Source organism: Canis aureus, chromosome 6 (genome assembly GCF_053574225.1).
Source record: "Canis aureus isolate CA01 chromosome 6, VMU_Caureus_v.1.0, whole genome shotgun sequence".
Classification (NCBI taxonomy): domain Eukaryota; kingdom Metazoa; phylum Chordata; class Mammalia; order Carnivora; family Canidae; genus Canis; species Canis aureus.
In genome coordinates, this window is record NC_135616.1 from 33,253,445 (window position 1) to 33,278,510 (window position 25,066).

A 25,066-nucleotide genomic window follows, 5' to 3' on the forward strand; every position below is an offset into this window, starting at 1 on the left:
CCACATGGTGGAATATTACCCAGCCATAAAAAATAATGAAATCCTACCATTTGCAACAGCATGGATAGACACAAGGGTGTAACTGTAGGGCTAAGAGAAATAACTCAGTCAGAGAAAGACAAATACCATATGGTTTCACTCAAAAGAACAAAGTTTTTTTAAAAAAATGGACAGACCAAAATACAGAAAATAAACTGGTGGGTGAGGGGGATGGGTGAAATAGAAAAAAAAAATATGCACAATCCTGATTACAACTTCTAAATTTGACTGGCTTAAAAAAAAATACAACCCTGATTTTGTTACTTTTCATCAAATACCAGTATTCTTGAAGTAAAATTCTGAAGGATTAACTTCCCTTGGCATGATCAACCTGACCTCACTAGCCCCAGCTTGTCTCACGTGTCCTCTCACATGTGACCTGCTGGCAAAGTACTGGAACCTCTCAGTTTGCAAACCTATCATGATCTCCCCTGCTACAGATACCTCCACAAGCCAATTTCTAAACCTGGAATTGTTTTTGTTATTTCTGTTTCTATCTGCTTCATGAACTCAAACTCCTATCTCAACTTAAAGCCTTCACTCAATCCTCCACATTAGGCCAGGTTTTCTCTGCATCGTTGCTGTTCCTTTAAGTTTACAGCTTTTCATCTGTCTTCTACATGGAACTTGGCTCCATGAGAGAAGAGCTCATCTCTGCTTTGCTCATTCACTTCCTCAGTTCAGTTGCATATGCTAACAATATAGTCTCCTAATCAACATTTTCTGACTAAATCCATTATTCGTATTATTTACAAGATAATTCAGGGTCTTATTGTTTCACTGTTTAAATGCTGGAATTATAAACTGCAGTAAATTTGTTAATATTCAGACAGTCATTTTAAAACAACCAATAAAATACTTTTTATAGCAACTTTAAAAGTTAAGGTAACATGTCATTTCTGGTCAAGGATTAAAATATATATGTGTGTCATATTCTAAGATATGTATCTTTTTCATATCTAATATGTATATAAAATGAGAATATGACAAGTATTAATTACATCATTACCCTTAAACTCTATAATTGAAGAGCTTTCACTGTAGATCCTCAGTAGACACTGTTAAGATGACAGCTTTGTGACTTATTGAAAATTTTCATACCTCAGTCAACTTTCTCTGGGATTTACATGTTAAGAGGCAGTTTATTCTATTTTGAAGCAAACAGAATTGAAGGCCCAGACCAGAATGTTGCTATTTTCCTAATAGGCTATAAAGATGAGTCATCTGTCAGATTAGGCCACAGCTGTCAGTTTAAGATTAAATCATGGGATGAAATTGTTGCACTAATAAAAGTTTATAATTTACTTTTACTATGAACCACTGCTTAGAGGTTTACTTGTTCCAAAGGGAATCAATAGCCTAGTGAAGACGTTATAACTTTTGGAAAAATAACTGAGTCATTTATCTTATGCCTACATGGATTTCTAAAAAAATTCTGAGATGATGTCTATGCATGTGGACCCCCTGAAGCAATCAGCAGGTACCTCTTCACTAACATAAATTTAGCAGTCAATTTCCAAGAAAATGCAAATGAGACTATGCACATTACCAATGAGAAAATGAGAGCAAAAATATTTTTAAAAAATAAATGGTATCAACAAATGATTAGCAAGTTCATTTCTATAGATTAATTGGAATGTCCCAAACCCTGTTAAAGCTTTGCTCTTTTGTGGAAATTTCTAAAAAAAAAAAAAAAACACACACAAGTTCTTCATAAGGGTTCACTATTCTGAGGATCACCTACAGAAAATTTAAGAATTGTCACAGAAATCTGTCTTACCCAACATCATGAACAAACTTACATCGGCAAAAATCCTTAGAAATTGAGAAGATTTGGGGCAAATTCTTTGAGTTATTGCCAACGTATGCAGTCGTTTTCATAAATGATCAAGAGTCCAAGCTAATGGTTAATACAAGCTCTATGATATTAATAAGCTATGAAGGTATAGCTCAACTTAACTTTCTTAACAGATCTTAAACCATGGCATAAGCCAGCACATATTCAAGATTATATATAGTTTACTATTATTAGGAAATATGTTGACTGTCTTTTTTTCCAGACAATGCATTGCTCATCATGCCCTGAGTATAGAAAGATCTTTGTGGGGGGATCCCTGGGTGGCGCAGCAGTTTAGCGCCTGCCTTTGGCCCAGGGCGCAATCCTGGAGACTCGGGATCGAATCCCACGTCGGGCTCCCGGTGCATGGAGCCTGCTTCTCCCTCTGCCTATGTCTCTGCCTCTCTCTCTCTCTCTGTGACTATCATAAATAAATAAAAATTTAAAAAAAAGAAAGATCTTTGTGTTATTGAACATGCTTCTCAAATATATTTACATATTTGTAATTTAAAAAAACTTTAGAAGAAAGGTGATTCAACACTTAAAATACTTGTTAGGGTTTTTTGTTTATTACTTATGCTTCTGAAGTTTCTCAGTGCATCTTAGAGAGTCTGATTTGTAGGATTCCAGATGTAGTGCTGTATTTCAAAACTATGTTATTCATGGGTTGGCTGCACAGCTAATATAGCTTTGGGGATTATTTTAAAAGTGATTCTGGTTTATAAGATTTATACATAAAAATGAAAAAGCAAATGTTATAGTTGTACCCACCTAGCATTTACTCCAATTCTCTACTATAAAAGCAATTCAAGAATTTCAGTTTTTTTTCTGAAGTGACCCCAATCTTCATGGTCTTTCTTCCCTCAAAGATGGATAAATGTCCAGTTAGAAGTATTATTAAAGTTGTTACCGCTGATTGTAGAAGTGGAGTTTTGGAAATGCCTACACAATTTGTTGCTGGACATATAAATACAGGTTCAACACTGGAATTCTGAATCCCTAAAATGATTACCCATGTACTGAGAGTTCTCATCAAAACCTAGCTAAAGCTATTCAAGACTCAAGCAAGCTCACTTTAATTACCCACACACACACACACGTTTCCCTGCTGTTTCTCAGTTGTAACCACACATTTGTAATCCAGTACAAGATCAACATCAGAGCAGACATGGACCTATGACCAAGTCAAGAGAACAGTTGTGGCATCATCATATCTATCGTGAAGATATTTGACTGCATGAGTGATTTGATCTCAAGTTTTATAAGCCTTTCCCTGGAGCCACCACCTGTATCACTATTTAGATTACATTTCCAATGGTCTCACCAGAGCTACTAAGTGAAAGCAGCAATAAATTCTTAACCACCACAACTACTAGAATGAAGTCATCTGATAGTTTGATGCCAAGTATTAGAAGAGCTTCCCCAATTGGTATTCATAATGATTAATTTTAGGTGTCAACTTGATGGGGCTAAGTGATGACCAGATACCTGGTAAAACTAGCTCTGGGTCTATCTTTAAGGGTGTTTCTAGAAAGATTAGCATTGAATTGCTGAACTGAGTAAAGCAGATGGCATTCCCCAATGGGGTTGGCATCATCCAACCTGTTGATGGTCTAAATAGAACAAAAATGTGGAGAAAGAATAAATTCACTCTGCTTGAGCTGAGACATCCATCTTCTGCTCTCAGACCTTAGAGATAGTGGTTCTTGGGCTTTTGGACTCCTATTGGAATTTATACCATTAGAAGGACCCCAGTTCTCAGACTTTGAGGATTTTGAACTTATACCATAGACTTTCTTGATTCTCCAGCCTGCAGACAGTATATTGTGGGATTTCTTAGCCTCCATAACTGTGTGAACCAATTATTGTAATAAATCTCCTCTTATCCATATCAATATTGATATTTTATTGGTTCTGTTTCTTTGGAAAACCCTAATACAGTATTCTCTCAGAAGAGAGAGAAGACATTCTTTTCACATAGCACTGGCACCAGACTTCCTGTAAATGTATTGGTTCCTTTGACTTTCTACAGTTTAATGAGATGTTCAACTGAATTTAGTTCATTAGTTTAAATAAAAATGAATGTCTCACTTATGTCTATTTTTTATTGCTCTATAATTCAGTGTTTTCTCTCCCTCTCCCCCCCTCTTTTTTTTTTTTTTAAGGTGCAAGACTAAAGGAGAGAAAAGTTCAGGAGTAAGAATGGATAGGAGCTATAAAGGTAGACTTATACCACATTTATACATGAAACCTGCCCCAAATAAAATAGTCATTCTACAAGGAAGCGTTTTGGCTTTCCCAGAACAGCAACTTGGTTTTGAAATCAAAGTTCAACATTTGCAAAGAAATGTAATAGCATTTTATCGTAATGGGGCTTTCCTGTATTATAGTTGGAAAAAAAAAGTGGGAAAGGGAACCTATTTAAAATGGTTTTAAAACTATTTCTAGCCTTTGAGGGACTCAGCTTATGAGCCATTAAAAATATTACTGATAAAATGCATTTTGAATTTCCATTAGATATTTTAGCTTTCATTTGAAACTTGAATTGATTCAGGATGAGAGAACAGCACTTTTGGATAATAAGCTGCAAGAACCTAGATAACTGTCAGAGCAACTCACAGAAGTATTATGTTTAGGTATGAAAGTGTATTTATCTGAAGAACCTTTGGGAGTTGAAAGCTTTGCTTCAAAGATGAAAGCAGGGTGCAAAATTTTTGGTTTAGGAGCCTGGCAGGGAAAACATGTCTCTTGATTTCTTAGTGATATTAAAGATACTTAGTGGGTAGACTCATCATTTAGTTTCAAACTGCCAGCCTAACAGAGACCCCCTATAACTTTGAGTAATCACTAAATGAGGTGCTCATTATCATTTTCATTTGTATTAAAAAGAATTCAGAATTTAGAGGATGTTTGGAATACGGATAAACTTAGTCTTCAGGATAATTTTATTATTAAGTGGCTCTTCATCAAATTCCATTGATTAGAAGTTTCTTACTTTGAAGGCACTTAATGGCCCTGGGGCAATATATTTTCTAAATCTTTTGGTCACAGTTTGTCTCCAGTTGCTCACAGAAGCCAAAATCAGCATGCTATTTACCAGTAGTTGGTCCTAAGAATAACTCAAGTTACTTGAATGACAGCAGCTCTGCTGCCTATTTGCCAAATTGATTTCTAATGGAGAAGTTTGGTTTCCCAAACTCCATCTGTTTCTGAATTTCATATGAAATGCAGCACACTTATTTTCCAGAGCTTTTAAAGATTCTTAGGCATAAGAATAGGTTTAACAAAAACAAGTTCACCAGGAGTCCTGAATCAAAAAACAAAAAAGCTAGATTCTTTTCTTCCCTACTTGATTTCAAAACAAACAAAAAAAAACTAATGAGACGCTAGACAGTGACAGAAGACATAGTCCCTCACTTAAAGAATTTTTTTTTTAAGAATTTTTTAATCTTCCAGAGGAGACTGGCACAATTTTGATATATTAACTATGAAGTATATAAGGGCTACTGGCATTTCCCAAATGATTTTCTATAGTATTCTATTTACCATATGTAGGATCCATAATCATACCAACCAAATTCATATCCTTATTTCTGGATAAGTTTTCTTCCCCTTATTATATGTTCCCAACATGCCAACCTGGGCCATAAAGTATAGAAATATGATCTCCAAGGAATCAAGGTTACTTCTGTTAGGCCTTGATTTTCAAGAACCCAGTTGTTTTTTTTGTTTTTGTTTTGTTTTTGTTTTTGTTTTAATTTATTCATGAGACAAAGAGAGAGGCAGAGACATAGGCAGAGGGAGAAGCAGGCTCCCTGCAGGGAGCCCAATATGGGACTTGATCCCAGGGCTCTGGGAATCACACCCTAAGCCAAAGGCAGATGCTCAACTGCTGAGCCACCCAGGTGTCCCAATAACCCAGTTTTCTATTTTCTTTTGAAACTGCTTAAAAGCATAAGAAAACAAAAATCAAAATGGCTGCACTAATGCTTCAGTGAAGCTCCATTCTAAAGTTAACTTTTTTTGTCCACAAACCTCCCTTCCTCAGCCTTTTGTTTCAGGAACCTGGTACCACTCTGAAAACAACTAACTAGGCTGGCAGCACAGACAATTCCTGTCAAAACTGGATAGATCTTGTATTTCCCCATAAAACTCCCCAGCCCTTTCCTCCTGATGGGCTTGTAGTTTTTGAAGGCCATGGCCTGCTGGAGCCTCCTTTGCCCTGCAAAGCAATACAGCTATTATTCTTCCTCTTTATCCCAAACTGTCTTCATGTTGTGTTTTGGCTCCAAAGCACAGAGGTTGGTTTTCAACAACTTTCCTCTGATTCCTGTCCCTTTGTGGCTTTCCTGATTTTACATGATGCTCCAAACATACCAGAATCACTCTATCCCCCACTCCACCAAAAGAGAGAGAGAGAGAGAGAGAGAGAAGCTTATCATAATTTTGCTATATTCCTGAAGAAAAGAGAAACCAAATCAAGGGGAAAGTCTTTATAATACCTTTGGTTTTATCAAAATTATCTACTCCTGAAAGGTGTATGAGGACAGGGCATTATTACCCACTTGTTTTTAACATACTCAGGTGTTAGAAGTTATGCATATAAATATACTTCTCAAAAACTAACAATTTATTGGGAGAAGCCCTTGCATGTTATCTTTATCTGCTTATCATTTTGCCTGAGCAAAAACAGTGGATTTTCATTCTTTAACTTGAGAAGTACTTTTATGATGAATTAGTGACATATTCTCTTAATTATTCAGGTATCTCTTGCCTCTACTACTAAATTGCAAGTTTCTTAAAGGCAGGAAACATTTTTTATTTTATTTTATTATTTATTTATTTTTTTTAGGAAACATTTTTAAAACTTGTTCCAATCTATCATAGCTACTAGAGCTGGTGAGAGAGCATGAGCAGTATTTGGCATGTAATAATTCACCGTTGAATGAATGCAACAGTTTTGAGAACATAATGATAGAGCACAAATATTTTTAGAAAACATTTAATTTAAGCTATTTTAAGAATGCAAAGAGTGATTTAGAGACAATATTTGTCTAATTCTACATATCCCCCTTATGCTGGATATGGGAAATATATAGGTCATATGCCCAAATATTTCATTCATATTTTTTGGACTACTTATTCTTAACTGGGTTACTCCTTAAGGATAGAGATGTATAGGAGTTCTACAAGTGGTATGGGCTAACCCTATTATTCTTGCTACTTTGATCATTTGTAGAGATATCAAATGTATGCAATATTATTTTTAATTTATATCACCTAAATCCTTTCCTAATGGACCAATATACTGAATGTAACTCAAGGAAAAGAACTGCAAACACACACCCTTGAGATTTAGGATTAGGGAAGATAAACTCTGTGCAAAATGTTATAAAATACATAAAGGGGATAAAAGATGGTGGCAAACAAACTCTTATACTGATGGTATTCTTTTTCCTTAGATTCTTCCTGGGTTTTACCAGGTTTAGTTTTTGATTCATTGTTCTTGTCAGCTTCTTGTACTGGGGGTTTTCAACTAAGATTCTTTTAATCAAAATATCATTAGTACTGTCAAAAAAAGTGATACACTAATAGCAAGCAGTACCAGTCGTGAACAGTTCAATATTGTCCACAGAAATGGTGTTTAGAGGAGGCAATGTAGCCACACCACTGCAGAGTTTCAGTAATGACTCCTGGGCATAGTATGACTTTCACTCAAATGGTGCTATTTAAAAGCCACATAACCTTGGATAAGCCAATTACCTCTTCTGAGCTCTAGCATCTGTAAACAACAGAATCTAAGACATTTGATCTCTAAACCCCCTTCTAATTTCAAACGTTCACAATTAGATCCATTTACATAAGTATTAAGAAAAGACATTTAGGAATGGACTAGAGATTCTACTAAGGACTATTGCAGAAGTTCTGTTTACACAGGAGCCCAGCAGTAATTATAGGCTGCAAAGCTGTGCATGGTCCACCACAAAAGGGGAATATGAAAGGAAATGCTTTGAATGATGAGGTCATTGAATGACAGTCTGTTTTTCAGCTATTTTTATCGAAAGTATACTTCAGAGTCTTGGTAGTCATTTTACTTAGTACATTTAGACTATATATCAATTTTTTTTTTAATTTGGCAGTTTTGGATTTGAAATTGCCAAGTTTCAGCTAAAAATATAAATGATAAATATAAATCTTACTGTTCCACATATCACTTTGGTGAGTAATTAGATGCTTAAAACATGGTTTAATAAGGAATACTCACTCCATATAAGAGAAAGCTAAAGAGGTGATATGATTAAAGACACAGAAATGAAATTCGACATGTCTGTCCTCAGTTCTGAGTCTAGATTCTTTCTTAAATATGTGCAAAAATAAAAATTCAAGCTCTTTAAGGCCAGGGACTATAATGATTTTGTTTCTTTTGTCCTTATAAAATGATTAATCCGGTGTTGTAAACCTATGGATGCCCAATTAATCATGTTGAGAATGAGATATGTGTATAGATATATATAGGCACAATCTCATCATTGCATTTCACATATACTGAATTACTGAGGACATTGTAATGGGCTTCTGTATCTCAAAGATTTTTATACAATTCTTGGTCTAATTATTTTCTCCTTATGTCAATAGAAATTTGTATTTAGAACTTTTAAAAATGGTCATCTTGTAAGTTTTTTTATATCATACTTTGTCTTTAGAAAATCCAATATAATTTATAATTTTTGATAGTAGTATTTATGAATATCACTGTACCTAGCTACAGAAATGCCTGCATTTAAATCAAATGGTCCCAGATTTACATGCTTCTAAAATATTACATTTCATTTTGTTTTAAAATAATTTTCTCTTGCTCCTAAATTATAGGTTGTCAGTCCTTTTCCAAGTATAAAAATATTTACTTCCAGAAACCCACTTCTGAAAATGTGCTTCTAAAAGTACTGTAAGGAAAAAAAGCAACCAGCATGGATTATATCTGCCTCCAACAAGAAATAGAGACTGAGAATGGAGAATTTCCCTCATCATGAGAAAATTCTCAAGGAATACAGGAAATTTATTCCATGGATTTTTTTTTTTTTTTTTGACATTTGGTTTGGCTATTACAAGTCCTATTTTGTTTGTGGTTTATGGTCTTATTTACACAGAGGTTTGCTTTTCCCAGGCATCTCTCAGTTTGTACTTTAATCTCTGCCTATATTTTCAAAATGTATTTTAAAATTTTTCTTTTGCTTTTTCTTCATATATTTGACTCTTATGGCAAGCCCTTATGACAAAGCCTTATTTCTAGAGTTAAAATAGTTTATATAAAATTTACTAAAGGGAAATCCCACTTAAATACAGTCAGGAAGCTGGAAGGGAGAACCCTATCACCAGGGTCAATTACAGGAAAAATTGTCAATTCTAGATCCCAACAGAAGAATCATCAAGGCCTCAACCAGGGAAGACGTACATCAAAATTTTCTACAAGAAATCAATTACCTTTGCAACTCAGCGAATGATGAACTATCATCCTGAACTCTTGTTTTCCTCCAATTAACTTGCATTTAAAACAGTCCTCTCAGCTTCATCCTTCTCCATAAAAATAACATTCCTCTCCTTTGTTAGACTTCTCTACGATTTTGCCATAACTTGCATGTCCTGTCTTGCAATTCTCTATTATTTCTGAATAAATTCATTTCCGATGGTAAAATAAATTTTTTAAGGATAACATTATTTAATGATCAGAGGTGGGTTCCAGAGATGACCTCTAATAATTGAAGCTAGTTAGGCAACAGGTTCTAGGACCCACAGAGCCAATTGAGTTCACTTGGTCTCTTGCTAACCCTGTAGTTTGAAGTGAAGTTTTCTCCTGATTTTGAGCTCTACTCTGTGCATTTTGAGCTCTCCAGGCTTTACTCACCATCTGTTTTAAGGATTTACTTACCTTTTTGAGAATACTCCTTTTGCCTTTGGTCTGACTCCTGTCAGACTCCAGTCCTGTGGGACTGGACTATTCTTATTGAAACTGTGCTGTTTAGGACTTTTTTTTTTTTCCTCTAGAGAAAAACCTCTAAGAAATGGGATCCAACCATCCAAATGCTTTGAAGGTGCCCCACGCCCCCATTCTGGGACTCTGGCCAGACTTTTGTTTAAAATATTGCTGTCTCCTCCTCATATGCATTTTTTAAAAAGATTTATTTACTTGAGAGAGAGAAAAAGAGGAGAGTGCATGAGAGGGGAAAGCTGGAGGGAGAAGGAGAGAATTTCAAGCACACTCTCGGTAACACAGAGCCCAATGCCAGGCTCAATCCTACAATCATGACCATGAGATCATGCTCTCAACTAAAACTAAGAGTCAGACACTTAACTGACTGAGCCACCCAGGGGGCCCCCGATATGCATTTCTAACTAAATGGATCAACCCAACCAAAAGTAAATTAGAACATCAATGACCATTATGGGGAGTTTTTCATCTTCTCAAACTCTTCTCAAAACGAGTTGGACAGCATGGTTCTAAATTATCAGTGAATGGTATGTCTATTTTGATTGGTATTTTGAAACTCCCAAACACCATCAGGAGTCTAAAATTGCCGCTGTGCAAAATTCAACGGCTAGACTAACTGAGGAAAGCAAACAAATAAAGAACAAAAAGCCTTCTGAGGCTTTTTCCTTTCCCATCTTCTTTGTCTCAGGACACATGGCAGCCACCTAATGCTGAGGTCCCACCTTCCATGATGTCATCCTCCCCATCTGCACTGGGTCCACCACCACTATACTTTAGTTTCCTTATTCTAATTCTCTCACCAAACTTCCCTTTCCTTCTCATCTCTCCTCTGTCTCCTTCTTCTCCAACTAATTAAAACCAGCCCCTTTAAAGTTAAGTCAGATGATTCAAATAAACCCATTTATTCTGTTCCCTGGACTAAAGGGGACTTGTGAGCCATGCAGTTTCCTGAAGTGAAAGTGACTGAAGTGACTCAGGAGCCTCTCATTCACTTGCTGAAGAATTTGACATAATTATTCAAGCCTACCAACCCGGTTTCTTAGATTTACATCTAAGTTAGCCAAACATTGGATGAAACTAGCCTGACAGAAACATTTTGAAAGGGATTTAGAGAAACTGACCCCTAACTTTTGGCAAAATGCTAGAACACTTGCTGTGTAGGTATCTCCACCAAACAGTTACGGTAGCCTTTCCTAAGCCTATTGATTGAAACAAAATTCAGGCTTGTACATAAACACCTGATGAACCTACTTATTACTATTTCAATCGACCCCAAATTGTCCTTTAGATGTTGAATCTACCTGAGTAATTTTAACTTTATTAATGAGCTGAACCATAATCTCTTAGTTAAATAGACGAGGATGGAATGGAAACTATATCCACTCCAGATTTAGTTAATTTGGTAAACCAGCATACTTGTAACCCTATATTAGTCACCTAAAAGAGACCTCTAAAATTCTTTATTTTCAACTTTGGTATAAGAAGGCCCCTACACAAAACCCAAACCTCCTGGCTTCTGCTATTATTGCCAGGGGCCAGGATGTTGGAAAAAAGACTGCTAACCATTTTAAGTGCTTCAGCCACCTTCAGCCTATCTTACATTCTCCTGATTCTCAAAAAAGGGGGTTCTAAGGAACTACAGGGGCTCTTCCCAATCCTCTCTTAATTGGCTCCAAAAAAATCACTTTCCAGGAACGAATCTCTGTCCTTATTGACACTAGAGCAACATTCTCACTGTTTTAAAATAGCTCCTGCTTCAGAGTACTGAAACAGTTTAAATAGTGAGGGTCTCTAGTAAATCTCAACAGGTTCTTGTCTCTAAACCTATTCCCATCATCCAGGTCCTTTGAGAGACACACACTTCTTTGTCCTTAGTTCCCTGCCTCTATTCATTTAGGGCATAGAGATTTCTTAGAAAAATATACCAGAATTTCTTTCTCTCGAAAGACAGAAATAACTCTAGAATTTGACAATAGTAATCAAAATAGCCAACTAAGTGAATTTAATGAACTTTCAACATCTTTTACTTGCTCAGTCTGACAGTACTATAGTTACCTTCAGATCTATGGTCTCAGTTTAGAACCACCAGATAATTTGGGATTGTTATACTACTTCTGTACAATTATTTTAAGTCTTATATTTTGTTGCCTGTCAAACTTTAACAATGATTACCCAATAAGATGATCTTCACTGTTTATGATCTTGATAAATATGGACTATAAATGAAAAATACCTGAGAGTTTTCCATCATCACCTCCCTAGTCCCCCAAACATAGTCATAAGTGGTTTCCAACTCCTTATGCATTTGCCTTGTCATGTAGAACATGATAAACAGGAAATAGTCTTTCCTGGCACTGAGGAACAAAACCACTAATGTGGTAGAAAATTGACTTTTCATCAGTGATGCTTCTAGAGAAAGATCTTGATCTAAAGGGAGAAATGTGACAATTAAAGAGAAACCTCACTAAAGTAGAATCAAGGGCTAGAAGGGAGACCCATATCCCTCAATATCAGTTACAGAAAGAACTCCCAATATACACCCCAACACAAGTTTCAACAGGAAAGAATTATCAACTGGAAACCTCAACAATAAAATATATACATTGAATCTATAAGAAATAGACGACTCCAGCAACTTAGCCAATGAGAAACTATTATGAACTCTTGCTTTTTAATGAAAGACTTTCATTCAAAACACCCCCTCTCAACTTCTTTCCCCATAAAATAACATTTGTTTGTTGGGCTTGCCTATGAATCAGCAGCAGTGAGGAGAAGGACACAAGAAGGGGTATTAAAATCAGGACAGCAGAAATCTCTAGACTCCCTTAGTGCCAGGTTGGCTAAAGGACTTGCTCTGATTACAGAGTTGGTTAGGGGCTAAACCAAATACAATATTATGGTGACAATTCCCATTACTTCAGAATACATTAATACAGGCAGTAGCCAGGTACTAGTAGAATGGATAGGTCTAGGAAGTTTCAGTGACTGGATATATTAGCACATCTAAAAAATATAATTTGAAGTGTTTGGAGGACAACTAATATTATTTCTAATAAGGAAGAGTAAGATTCAATACATCTATAACTAAACTTATTTTGTTAGTTTCACTTAAATGTAAAAATTATTTTTAAGCCTCTCTTCCTTTATTTTTTATTTATTTATTTTTTTTTTTTGTATTTAGGCCAGAACAAAAAATAATTTAGGCATCTTAGATAACCCACTGCCAAAATTTCTACATTTCTGCTATACTTATCACAATTTGCTGCAAATTTGGTATTCTCCCATTGCCCCAAATCTCAAGCATTTTAAGAACACAGGACCAAATTTATTCTATTCTGCATCTTTTAAAAGATTTAATTCATTTTAGAAAGAGAGCACTTGCAAGTGGGTAGAGGGGCAGAGGGAGAAAGAGAATCTCAAGCAGACTCCTTTCTGAACACAGAGCCTGATGTGGGGCTGGATGCCACAACCCTGAGATCATTATCTGAGCCAAAATTGAGTCAGATGCTTAACCAACTGAGCCATCTAGATGCCCCTCTTCTGCATTTTCTTGAACTAGGATAATACTTCATACATACTAAGGGGTTGGAAATGAAATAAGAAAAATCTTGTATAGTAGTATAGATAGACTCTAGTAATAGCTGGCTCAATGGCTTGCTATTATTTTAGTTAAATCATTTAACCTCTGTAAGGCTTAAATTTTCCATTTCTAAAATGAGTAATAGAATTTTTTTAAAGGATCTGAGACCAATAGGTAGATATAAAAAGGAATATTTAATCTTATTGTAAGAAAATCCTTAAACATAATTAAGTTTCCTAAAAGCTCTATTTGTCTGTTTCCAGAAGCAGAGTACCTAATCAACTGAAGTGGTCAAACATAGGCTTAATGAGGATTTGGCATGAGCATTGAGAAGAAAATTGAAACATTGGAAGAATGGTTAAGGTTAAAGTCCTTTCCAACATGGCATTTGGTGATGGCCAACGATTCTTCCATGGGATCATTGTAGCACTGCAAGGCTTTGTGCATAGCACAAACACTTTGGAAGTTGGCCCTACTACCAGTATTGCCTCCAAGACGTAATTTCTTTGTATACCATTTTATTCAAATTCTTGGTGGCAACAATAATTTTTCCATCTACTTCCTGGGTTTGTTGTAAGGATAATAAATTTTGACAAATGTTGAATAGGAATAGATACAAAAGAAAAAAAATGGTATCATTAAATATGTTTCAGTGGTGTTCTCTGCTGTCCCCTACCTTGACATAAGTCTTATTAATTCAACTGTATAGATTATCTCTTATATGTGAGAGGTTAATAGTTTGGAAGCCAATAAGTCACCACCATCTTTTGAGCCTGAGGCATTCCTAACTATGTTTGACTGTAACTGAAGCTAGCTCACAAAAATAAAGGTATACACATGTAATGATTTTTTTAAATTATTTACAAGTTTTTCATTGATTGCAGAGCAAAGAATCTCAGAGTTAGAAAGCTCTTGAGTCAGTGTATGCAGATTTCTCTATCACTTAGCATTTCATCTATAAACAGGTAATATTCTCGATCTCTAAGCATACTGCTGCATCAGCAGTCAGCTATTGTCATGATAATGCTGTGTGACAAAGCTACTCAAATTTAGGGGCTTGAAGCTAAGTCTTCATGTTGAATTAGAGTACATGATTTTTCTAGTTTGCCAATCTGTGCAGATGTGATTCAGGCTGTGAGTGGGCTGGGCTTTGCTCTAGTCTTTAATTTGGGTTTACGTCTGTTCCATGTGTTTCCCTCCTTCTCCTGGGACCAAGAGTTACCTGCCTCATCTTCGTGCCTAGCAGGAGCACCCTAGTGCTTTTTAAGAACTCAAACCAGAATTAGGTTGAGTCATCTGCCTACATTTCATTGACCTCAGCAGTGACATGGCCAATCCTACACCAATGGGGAAGAGAAACATCCAGTTATCCATGATTACATTAGTACCAAATGTGACCAGGTAAGTGCTCATACATACTTGTAGACTGTATAACTATTAGAAATACAAAGGATTTCACTTTCTTCCAAAGTATAATTCTAGTTAACTATTTTGGTTTGAGAATTTCAGTTGCTACAAATATCTTATTGTATTGAAATTTAACCTACTCTATCTTCTTCCAATTAGGCTTAAAGTTCCCCTGAAATGGAGTATATTTCCTCTTGGATAATGCAACTCTTTCAAGTAACTGAAATAATTTCTACATTCTAAATAGACCCAATGGCTTCAGTCCTCTTCCACCATCATAAGCCCATCATCCAAATGTCCCTCGAAACAAATGAGTTTGTTAATATATGGATTTCAAATAGTCTTAATATATCTCTTAAGTATAGAAAGAAACCATGTATTTTCAGTGGCTTATACCAATATACCATTTAATACATTTTTTAAATAGTTACGTCAAATAAACATTTAAACATATACATTCTTTAAGTACAAAAGGAAAACAATATAATGAAGATCTGTATACCTATGACCTAGATTTATAACTATTAACATTCTCCTTTATTTACTCAGAAATTTATGAAACATGAATCATTACATACATAGTTGAAGTCCACTTTGTATCTCTACCCTTCCTGCAGGAGAGGTAGCCAGTAGCTTAAATATATTCCAAAAAATTATCACATCCTAAGCCACAAAGTAAAATTAAATAATCAATCTGCAATAGACCACATTTTTTGCAATTAGATTTAAGAATCAAAAGTATAAAAACTTACATGAAAAGAATACCTACTCACATACTGACAGCAGCATTCAAGTTAAATGTGTTCTTAAATCTACAATTTCACTACTTTTTGATGTAGCACTTACTGACAGAGGTACATTAAAGTTTCCCACTACATAGGCTTTCAGATTTATGCTTTTTAAGATTTATACATTTGTCTTGAATATTATATACCAGAATTTATCTTTCATTTTTTTCTATTATAATATGACATTTTTATACTTTAATAATGCTTTTTGCAATAAAATCTATTTTGTCTGATATTTATACAGTTATACCCAGTTTAGGTTTGGTTACTTTTTGCCTAATTTTTTTCCTAATCACTCTTTGATTTGGCACCTTTCTGTATTCTTATGTCTCTTTTAAACTAAAGAAGTACAGTTAGGGCAGCCCTGGTCGCACAGCGGTTTAGCACCGCCTGCAGCCCAGGGTGTGATCCTGGAGACCCAGGATCGAGTCCCACATTGGGCTTCCTGCATGGAGCCTGCTTCTCCCTCTGCCTGTGTCTCTGCCTCTCTCTTCGCTCTCTCTGAATGAATAAAGAAACAATAAATAAATAAATAAATAAATAAATAAATAAATAAATAAAAAAGAAGTACAGTTAATTTTGTTCTTCTATTCAATATAATGCCAAAAATTTACTTGACTATTCTGGGAGAGACAGTATATCCATTTCCATTTATCTTAATTCCTGGTATATTTATTATGTTTCCTTTATCTTCTTTCTTTTCAACTTTATATTAATTTTTAAATTTATTTTTCCTTACTTCTCTTCTAATTTTTAAGTTGTATTTGTAAGACTTTTCTTTAAAAAAAATAATAAAGAGTTTTAGGTTTACAAAGGAAAGGTGTTTTATGTCTGGCATTTGATATGTTTATATATAATGATTATATTTAAAGTAGGAAATGAAATAAAATCTCCATCTTCCTCCCAAATACAGCAAGGTTTTGATTCTAACTCTTTTCCCATTTTACGTATAATTGCCGCAGAGTATTTTAGTTCTATATTTTTCTATCACATCAGCTATGCTCTCCTCATCATCTTTCTTCGTGTTCTTATCTACACATCTGTAAATTCGTGTATTAGATTATGCTACATCTTGGTTATGTCACCCATTCCACCTAAGTATCTCTAGCCTTGGTTTCAGGAGCATATTTGCTAAGTAGACCTTCCCTTTTTTTATGTCACTAAAATTTTTAAATAAAAACTATCACCAGATTAGGGTCTAAGACAAGTTTTGCATACATCTAAGTCAAAGGAAGCTATTCTGTTAATTTTATAACCTTAGATGGCAATATTACATCTACACTCATTTTCATATTTCAAAAATTAAAGGAATGTTAAAATATTCTAGCTGGCAATGAGTCACATTTTCCTGCCAATTCTTATTTAATGTCTCATCACTATTGCAAATTTGCTCTTGTCCTGTTTGAATTGTCGAACTCTTCTTTGTGGTAAATGTATTTGAGATTAAAGACTAAACTGGTCTCAGAGATCAGAGAGATCTAAGAAAATTACCTACCTGACCAGCAGTGTCCAAAATGTCCAAGTAAGCTGGCTCATTGTCAATCCTAACCTGGGTCTTATAAGCATCTTCTGAAAAACACAAGACGGAGTTTACATTGAGATATATTCAACTGAAAAGGCATGATCCATTTTTAGATTTTATAACAAAGAATTTCTAAATAGGTTAATTAAGTAAGAGAACCCAATATTCTAGTCAAGTACACAAGGGGAGAAGGATATAACCCAGGAAAACATAAGAAAGAATTTCTGCTTAAAGTGAAGTCAGATTTATTTCTTCTTCATTAGGAGAATTATGATCTGAGGTACCTTGGTCCTATTACCTACAGAACAAATCTTGAAACAAATTCATCTGTTTTTCATCATGCACTGCAAATTTGCATTCCAACATCATATTCAATAAAAGACTGAAGGCTTTTCCTCTAAGATCAAGAACAAGACAAGAAGGCCTGCTTTAACCTTTATTTAACATAGTACTAAAGTCCTAGCCAGAGCAATGAAGCAAGAAAAATAAGTAAAAACCATCCAAATTGGAAGAGCAGTAGTAAAATTTTGTTTATAGATAACATGATCATATAAGTAAGAAAGCTCTTCTTGCGTGGGAGTTGGGGGGGGGCTTTTGGAACTTCTAAAAAAAAAAAGCAGTTGCAGGACACAAAAATCAAACACACAGAAGTCAGTTGTGTTTCATACACTGATGATAAACAATCTAAAAGGAAAATAAGGTGTTTTCATCTATAATAGCATCAAAAGGAATCAAATACTTAGGAAGAAACTTAACCAAGAAGGTAAATTGTATACCAAAAACTATATGTTTGTGTACTTGTTAACTTGTACAAGTTTATACACTCTGGATTTTAAACACTTATCAGGATTTGTAAATGTTTTTTTTCCTATTCTGTAGGCTTTTTTTAAAAATAAATTTATTTTTTATTGGTGTTCAATTCGCCAACATACATAACACCCAGTGCTCATCCTGTCAAGTGCCCCCCTCAGTGCCCGTCACCCATTCACCCCCACCCCCTCCCCTTCTTTTAACTATACTAATAATGGCATCTGATGCATGAGAGTTAAATTTTATGGAAAATAATTTTTGTTGTTCAAGTTTTTAGTGTCCTAAGGATCTATTCTAAAATTCAAGATTATGAATATTTAACCCTATGTTTTCTTCTAAGATTTTCATAATTTTAGCTTTGCCCTTAAGTCATTGATCCATTTTCAGCTATTTTTTTGGGGACACCTGGATGGCTCAGCAGTTGAGCCTCTGCCTTTGGCTCAGGGCATGATCCCGGGGTCCTGGGATCGAGTCCCACATTGGGCTCCCCACAGACAGCCTGCTTCTCCCTCTGCCTCTGTGCGTCTCTTATGAATAAATAAAATCTTAAGAATTTTTTATTTGTTGTTTGGTAAGGATATAAATTTATTTTTATACAATACAATCCTATTATCCTTTATTTCTGTAAGGTTGGCACTAATGTACCTAATTTCTTATTTGCGTAAACTCTTTTTTAGTCAATCTAGGTAAAGATTTGTCAATTTTGTTCAGCTTTTTGAAAAAGTAACGTAGTATCATTGATTTTCTATTGTTTTCTCTATTCACCTCTTCTAATCTTTAGTATTTCCTTCATTCTATTTGCTTGGGGTTTAATTTTATCTCCCCCTCCTCCATTTCTCAAGTTTTAAAGTAAGGTAGAGATTTTTTTTTTTACATTTTATTTATTTATTCATGAGAGACACACAGAGAGAGAGGCAGAAACACAGGCAGAGGGAGAAGCAGGCTCCATGCAGAAAGCCTGATGTGGGACTTGATCCCAGGCCCTGAGCCAAAGGCAGACGCTCAATCGCTGACCCACCCAGGGTCCCATATCTTTTTTATTTTTTTTTTATTTTTTATTTTTTTTTTTCCGTATCTTTTTAAATGTGAGCATCTACAGTTATACATTTTCCTTTCAGCACTTCTTTTGCACCACACAAATTTTGGAATGCTGTGTTTCATTTTCATTAATTTCTAATTATTTTCTAATGCCCTCTGATTTCTTCTTTTCTTCACTGGTTGTTTAACTTCCTCACTTTTGTGTATCTTGTTTTTCTTCTGCAGTAGATTTCTAATTTCATTCCATTGTGACTGGAAAAGATACTCTGTATGATTTCAATCTTCTGATATGTACTTGAAAAGTCAAGGAATGCTTCATGTGAGAAGTAGCACCTAACCGGAGTAGGAGTTAAGATAAAGTTAAGACAGAGAAAGGCAAACTGAAAGCCAGAATACCAAATGTTATAAAATTGATGAAACAAAGGGGCACCTGGTGGCTAAGTGAGTTAAACATCTAACTCTTGATTTTAGCTCAGGTCATGACCTCGGAGTCCTGGGATCAAGCCTGGTATCCAGCTCCCCACTCAACAGGGAGTTTGCTTGTCTGTCTCTGCCTCTGCCCTTCCCCCTGCTCATGCTCCCTCTTAAATAAATACTTTAAAAAATGATGAAACAAAAGTAACCTAAATAATTTTAGTGTGATTAAATCCTAGAGTTTAGGGAAGAAAATATAAAATTTAAGAGCTAAATCAGGCTTACCTATGAATATATTAAATGGAATCGTATTTCTGAGTGAGGTGGTCAGACTGCTGGGGTTTAATCCTGGCTCTACCACTACCAGCTATCTGATCTTAAGGGGGTGGAAAAATCATTTGGTCTCTCTAAAATGCATAGTACTCATTTGAAGGTTATAATATTTCTATTTAACTCATGGAGTTTTTCAGAAGATTCAGGAAGATAACCCATGGAAGGCATCTAGTACAGTGCCTTGTGTTTAGAATATGCTCAATAATGCTTATGCATAGTTTTTAAGAAATTTGGACTATCATAACACACATTATCAGATATTTTAGAATGCTCACTTGGGCTGAATTGTGGTGAATAGATTTTAAGGTGGGAAACTAGAAAGATTAAGTTGATACTAGTAACCTAAGTGAGAAAAGATGGTGGCCTGTATTATGACAGTAGCAATAGGGTGGAAAAAGAGTGGACAAAAAAAGAAAAGAGAAAGGAAAGGAAAAGAAAGGAAAAGAAAGGAAAAAAGAAAAAGAAAAGAGAAAGAAAAGAAAAGAGAAAAAAGAAAAGAGAAAGAAAAGAAAGAAGAGAAAGAAAAGAGAAAGAAAAAGAAGAGAAAAGAAAAGAAAGAAAAGAAAGGAAAGGAAAAGGAAAAGGAAAGGAAAGAAAAGGAAAGGAAAGAAAAGGAAAGGAAAGGAAAGAAAAGGAAAGAAAAGGAAAGAAAAGGAAAGAAAAGGAAAGAAAAGGAAAGAAAAGGAAAGAAAAGGAAAAAGAGTGGACAGATTTGCAAGATATTTAGAAGGTTGAAACTATAGCACTTAATAGTATATAGGGGCCAAGGAAGGAGGATGATGCAAGAGTAGCTCCCCAATTTCTGAAATTTGCAGATGGGCAGATAGCTAGGGTGTTTACTCAGGGAGGAAAGGAGGACCACCACAAATGAAACTTAGAAAAAGACTTTGCCATATCTCCGTAATTCAAGTGGAAACAGTAAGTGCCTGGGTCTGAAGCTCTGGGAGAGATCTGAGGGTTTTATTTCAACAAATCCATTTATTTTCTCATTTCTTCCAATCATGATTGGAAACATGGTTGGACCTCCTGAGCCTGGAACTGAAACTCCTAGAATCTGGCTATAGCTTCTGTTTTATCCACAATTTATGTTGTAAGTAAAGAGCAACTGAACTACTACTAAAAGCATTTAAAACAGCATTGAATTTTGGCACAACTTCAATAATTATTCATACTGTTGATTTTGAACTACAAATGAGTTATTTTCAGAACCTTTTGGTTTACAAATAATAACATTCAATAAAGGAGGCGCTTTTGAAAATAATGAGCACTTCCTCAAAATTAGATTTTTGCTTGCTGTTGGAGATATGAAGATAGACCCACACATGCACACACAATTAGTTCTCTACTCCTAAAAACTTAATTATGATGAAAGACATACACATGTAATGGGATGTTAAGATTCAATAATTTATAGGACATATACCTTACCGTTTTCAAGGAAATTCATTTCTTATGACTGTGCTCCAGAAATAAAGTTGTGGGAAGTATAACTTGCAGGGTTGTCAATCTGGTGTTGTTTTAGCAACTACCAGCCATTTTATAACACCATTCAGTATATGGACAACCACATAGTCTATTTTCCATTCCACCACTCTTTGTTCTTTCACTGATCTTGCTCTTACACAAGAGAAATCTTGTGGATTTTTTTTTTTTTAATGTATGTAGTTGTTTTTCAATTTCATAGGGAAATAAGAATAGTTACTCTGAAAAGAATGCTGTGACCTGAGAATCACATGTGAGTCTTTCAGATTTCATGTTTGTTTATTTAACTCAAAAGGCCCCAAAAGGAGCCTGCTGAGGCCAGGAGCATGCTGAGTAATCCAGACGAGAACTGCTCTGTGTGATTATCTGAGCCCTAGATAAACCCAGCACATGAAACATATATCAAATAAAAGCTTCTCCTGGGATCAGAAAACCCCTTCAAAGAGACTTGATGTGAATTGGCTGGAAATTAAGCCAGGCCTTCTATCCAAGATTTCTTTCTCTCTTTTAAGAAGTGTCTATCACAGTACACATTCCAGTGTTGTGAATCTAGGTCACCTCCCTGGCCTCCATAGCAACTAATCCCTTTCATTTCCTTCCAATAAACAATCTTCCCTCCTGTTTCCATCCATCCACTCCCTTTGAGACCTCCCATGTAGAAATGCAGTGACAGAAATACTCTCTTGAATACATATAAACACCTCCCTGAATTTCAATCATCTGCCTATAGATGCAACCCTGAAGTGAGCTCATTTATCTTCCAAAGCAAGAGGCCAAATGTATACAAAGCTTTATCAGGCAGAAATAGTAGCAACTGCCTGCTATGTTGTTTGCACTGAAAAGCACAATGGAGCTACATTCTTAGAGGTATCTCTAAAATTCCACCTTAAATTCTAAAATTCTACCTTAAATGCCACTTTAAAATTCATTTGAAAACACTGGTTTTTGAGATTCTTGCTTCTCTTAGGATAGGTCTTCAGTGTCCTTCTCCAGAAATTTACAGGAGAAAATTACCAAAGACCTGTATTAAAAAACCTCACATCCATCACTAACTTTTACTGTTATAATTGGCCAACCACTTAATCTTACCTGTAAGATGGAGTTAATAGTACATGCTTGTCAATGCATAGGAAGGAGTTCTAGAAGGATCAACTAAAGTGGAATATAAAATGGTGTGAGAAAGAGAAAGAAAAGGAAGGAAACCACAATTCAAACTCAAGGCATGTTATTTAGTAACTTTTTAAAAAATATTGCTTTGTTAATCATAAAATCATATTAAAATTAAACCACTTCTACTTCTGCCATTTGTATTTACACACGTGGGAATGCTTTTTTCCCCCCAACATGTAGATCAGAGACTTTGTTAGTATAGGTTAGTATAGGTCTACAGTAATCTTCCAAAATATTAATGTTTATATAAAAAACTTTAAGATGTTCATTTAATTCCTTTGCAGAATATATTTAAATATCTTTAAAGTATGTTTTTATAAATATGAAATTGGGATCATTTAAAACCGCAGTAAATAACAGAAAATATTCGGTTATTGTTGAATTTTCATCAGAAGACTCTTTAAAAAAAAATCTTAAGATACTTGAGTAATTTATATATGGTTTACCTGAAAGCCTGAAATGTATGATAACTGGTATTACATTGAAGATATATTTCCGTAACTCTGAGGTAGTATACATCTCTAAGATACTAATCATTAATTCAGTTCTTTAAAAAATATGTAGGTTCAGGTTCAGATCATTTATAACAACTTTCTCAACGAATTTCCTAAATAAATCATCCTAATTGTGTATATGTTTATAAAGCAGATACATCTTGGAACAAAGTACACTGGAGATTTTCTCTTGAACAGAAAGAAACCATGGCTGAATCAGTATTGATATAAATCTAATGTATCAAATATGTGCTTCAGTAGATCATCTGTGCTGCACACACTGATGGGCACAGAATCTACCATGTTGAGAAAGATAGTGGATTTCTATCCACACAGTTGGTACTCTTGGGAGAATACATAAACAGGCAATTGTACTGTACTGGAATGAGTGCTCCATTAGAAGCATTCGAAATGTGCTTATTTAGGAAGACAGCAAAAGACACCAAGCTGAAGTTGAGCTAAGGTCAGTCCTCAAAAGCAGCAGATAGGAAATAGAGTTTAGAGTTTACAAGAGGGAGGCCTGGTAAGAGGCCAAGAAAGACAGGGAATTGCATGGATTCTAGCACAGCCCCTCCTCTTGAACATAAACATGCAGTGAAATCAATTGAGGGTATATATGCCTGCTGGATTTCAAAAAGGATTTGAAAAGTGGCTGAATTCAGCTTCAGAAAAGACTCAGAGTAGGGATCCCTGGGTGGCGCAGCGGTTTAGCGCCTGCCTTTGGCCCAGGGCGCGATCCTGGAGACCCGGGATCAAATCCCACGTCGGGCTCCCAGTGCATGGAGCCTGCTTCTCCCTCTGCCTATGTCTCTGCCTCTTTCTCTGTGTGACTATCATAAATAAATAAAAATTAAAAAAAAAAAGTGTCTTTAAAAAAAAAAAAGACTCAGAGTAAATGAGAACACACTTTCCTACCATGGTAATAAGAGCTGAAGAAAGGGCTATCATTAGAAACTAAGTCCTGGAAATTCATGGGAATTTTCAGGCAGAATCTCGATTTTTTTCTCATGCTACAAAATTGAGGACTGGGCCAAATTTATCTACGTCCGGGAGGGGTAAGGACTCTGTGATGATGCCGGAGTTACACAGCAATTGGAATCTTTCCAATAGACATAGAAGCCCATTCTAGGGGGTGATTTCATACCAGTCAGCATTTCCCTGCTGCTCCCAGGGAAATGCCCAATGTCATTACTCTGGGAAGTTTAACTCCAAGGTGGACAACCACATGCATTCCGTAGGGTCCTCAGGTAGATTTTCCACATAAGACCTTTTGAGGTGGTATAAGCAGGAGTGCTTCCGTTTGGAATCAGAGGACACCACCTGGAGATTTCCACCTGCAGAAGGCCACTACTGGTAGATGCCATTCCAAATAACGGCTTCTCACAGCAAGGATAAGCCAACAGGTCCTTAAAGAGGTAATAGTCCCCATTACTGAGTAGACCTGCAGTCTGGCAAGGCGTCGCAATTCTTCCCTCAAAACTATCACCTACAGAAAATATTTCGGGACATCCACATCCTCTCAATGGTAGAGCCTTCTAACCCTTTTCTTTCAGCCAGTTAGAGGGGTTTTGTGGGAAACCTGATTTCTTGGCTCTCTTCTGCTACATAGAAATGAGAGGTAACAGGATTGGGCTACACTGACATTGAAACTTTGAACTTGGTCTCTACCTCACTTCTTTTGGGATGAGGAAAAGAAGAGTAGATTTCTCCTCTCCAGCTCCTTTAGCAAGACATGACAACATCTCATTTCTACCTTTCTTGTTCCCATTCATTGTAATCATGATGAATGGCTACATGATCCTAAGGCCATGATCTGTGGAATGGTTGTCCCTGATTTTAAAAGAGAATGCATTTACATACAGACTATTTCTTCACAGAGATAACTGGCTTTCATGGTGAGAGCAATTTTGGGAGTCCCATAATTTCTCCAGCTCTCTCCCGTCCCTTGATGGACACTTTCAGAAGGGTTCCAAGGACTCCTGGAGCCCACAGATACGGTATGAGAACATCTAATGCCAGAGATTTGATTTATATCAAGACCATGGTTCCTGGGAAGATGAAACAGATGTACTTTTCCCTATGCCTCCTGCTCTATACAACATAAAACCATGAAATTTATTTATAGGAAAAACTCAAGACTCTGAAAGGTGGAGAGGAAAAGGCAA

General features: G+C 35.6%; 1 protein-coding gene across 8 annotated transcripts in view; it reads right to left on the reverse strand.

Moving 5' to 3' along the window:
• RIT2 (Ras like without CAAX 2) overlaps positions 1-25,066 on the reverse strand; it is a 476,484-nt gene that overhangs the window by 232,899 nt on the left and 218,519 nt on the right. For all 8 annotated transcript variants that reach the window (XM_077900607.1, XM_077900609.1, XM_077900608.1 and 5 more), the window contains one exon: positions 17,134-17,207. In XM_077900607.1, coding sequence (XP_077756733.1) covers positions 17,134-17,207 — 74 coding nt within the window. The remainder of the gene's footprint in view (positions 1-17,133; positions 17,208-25,066) is intronic.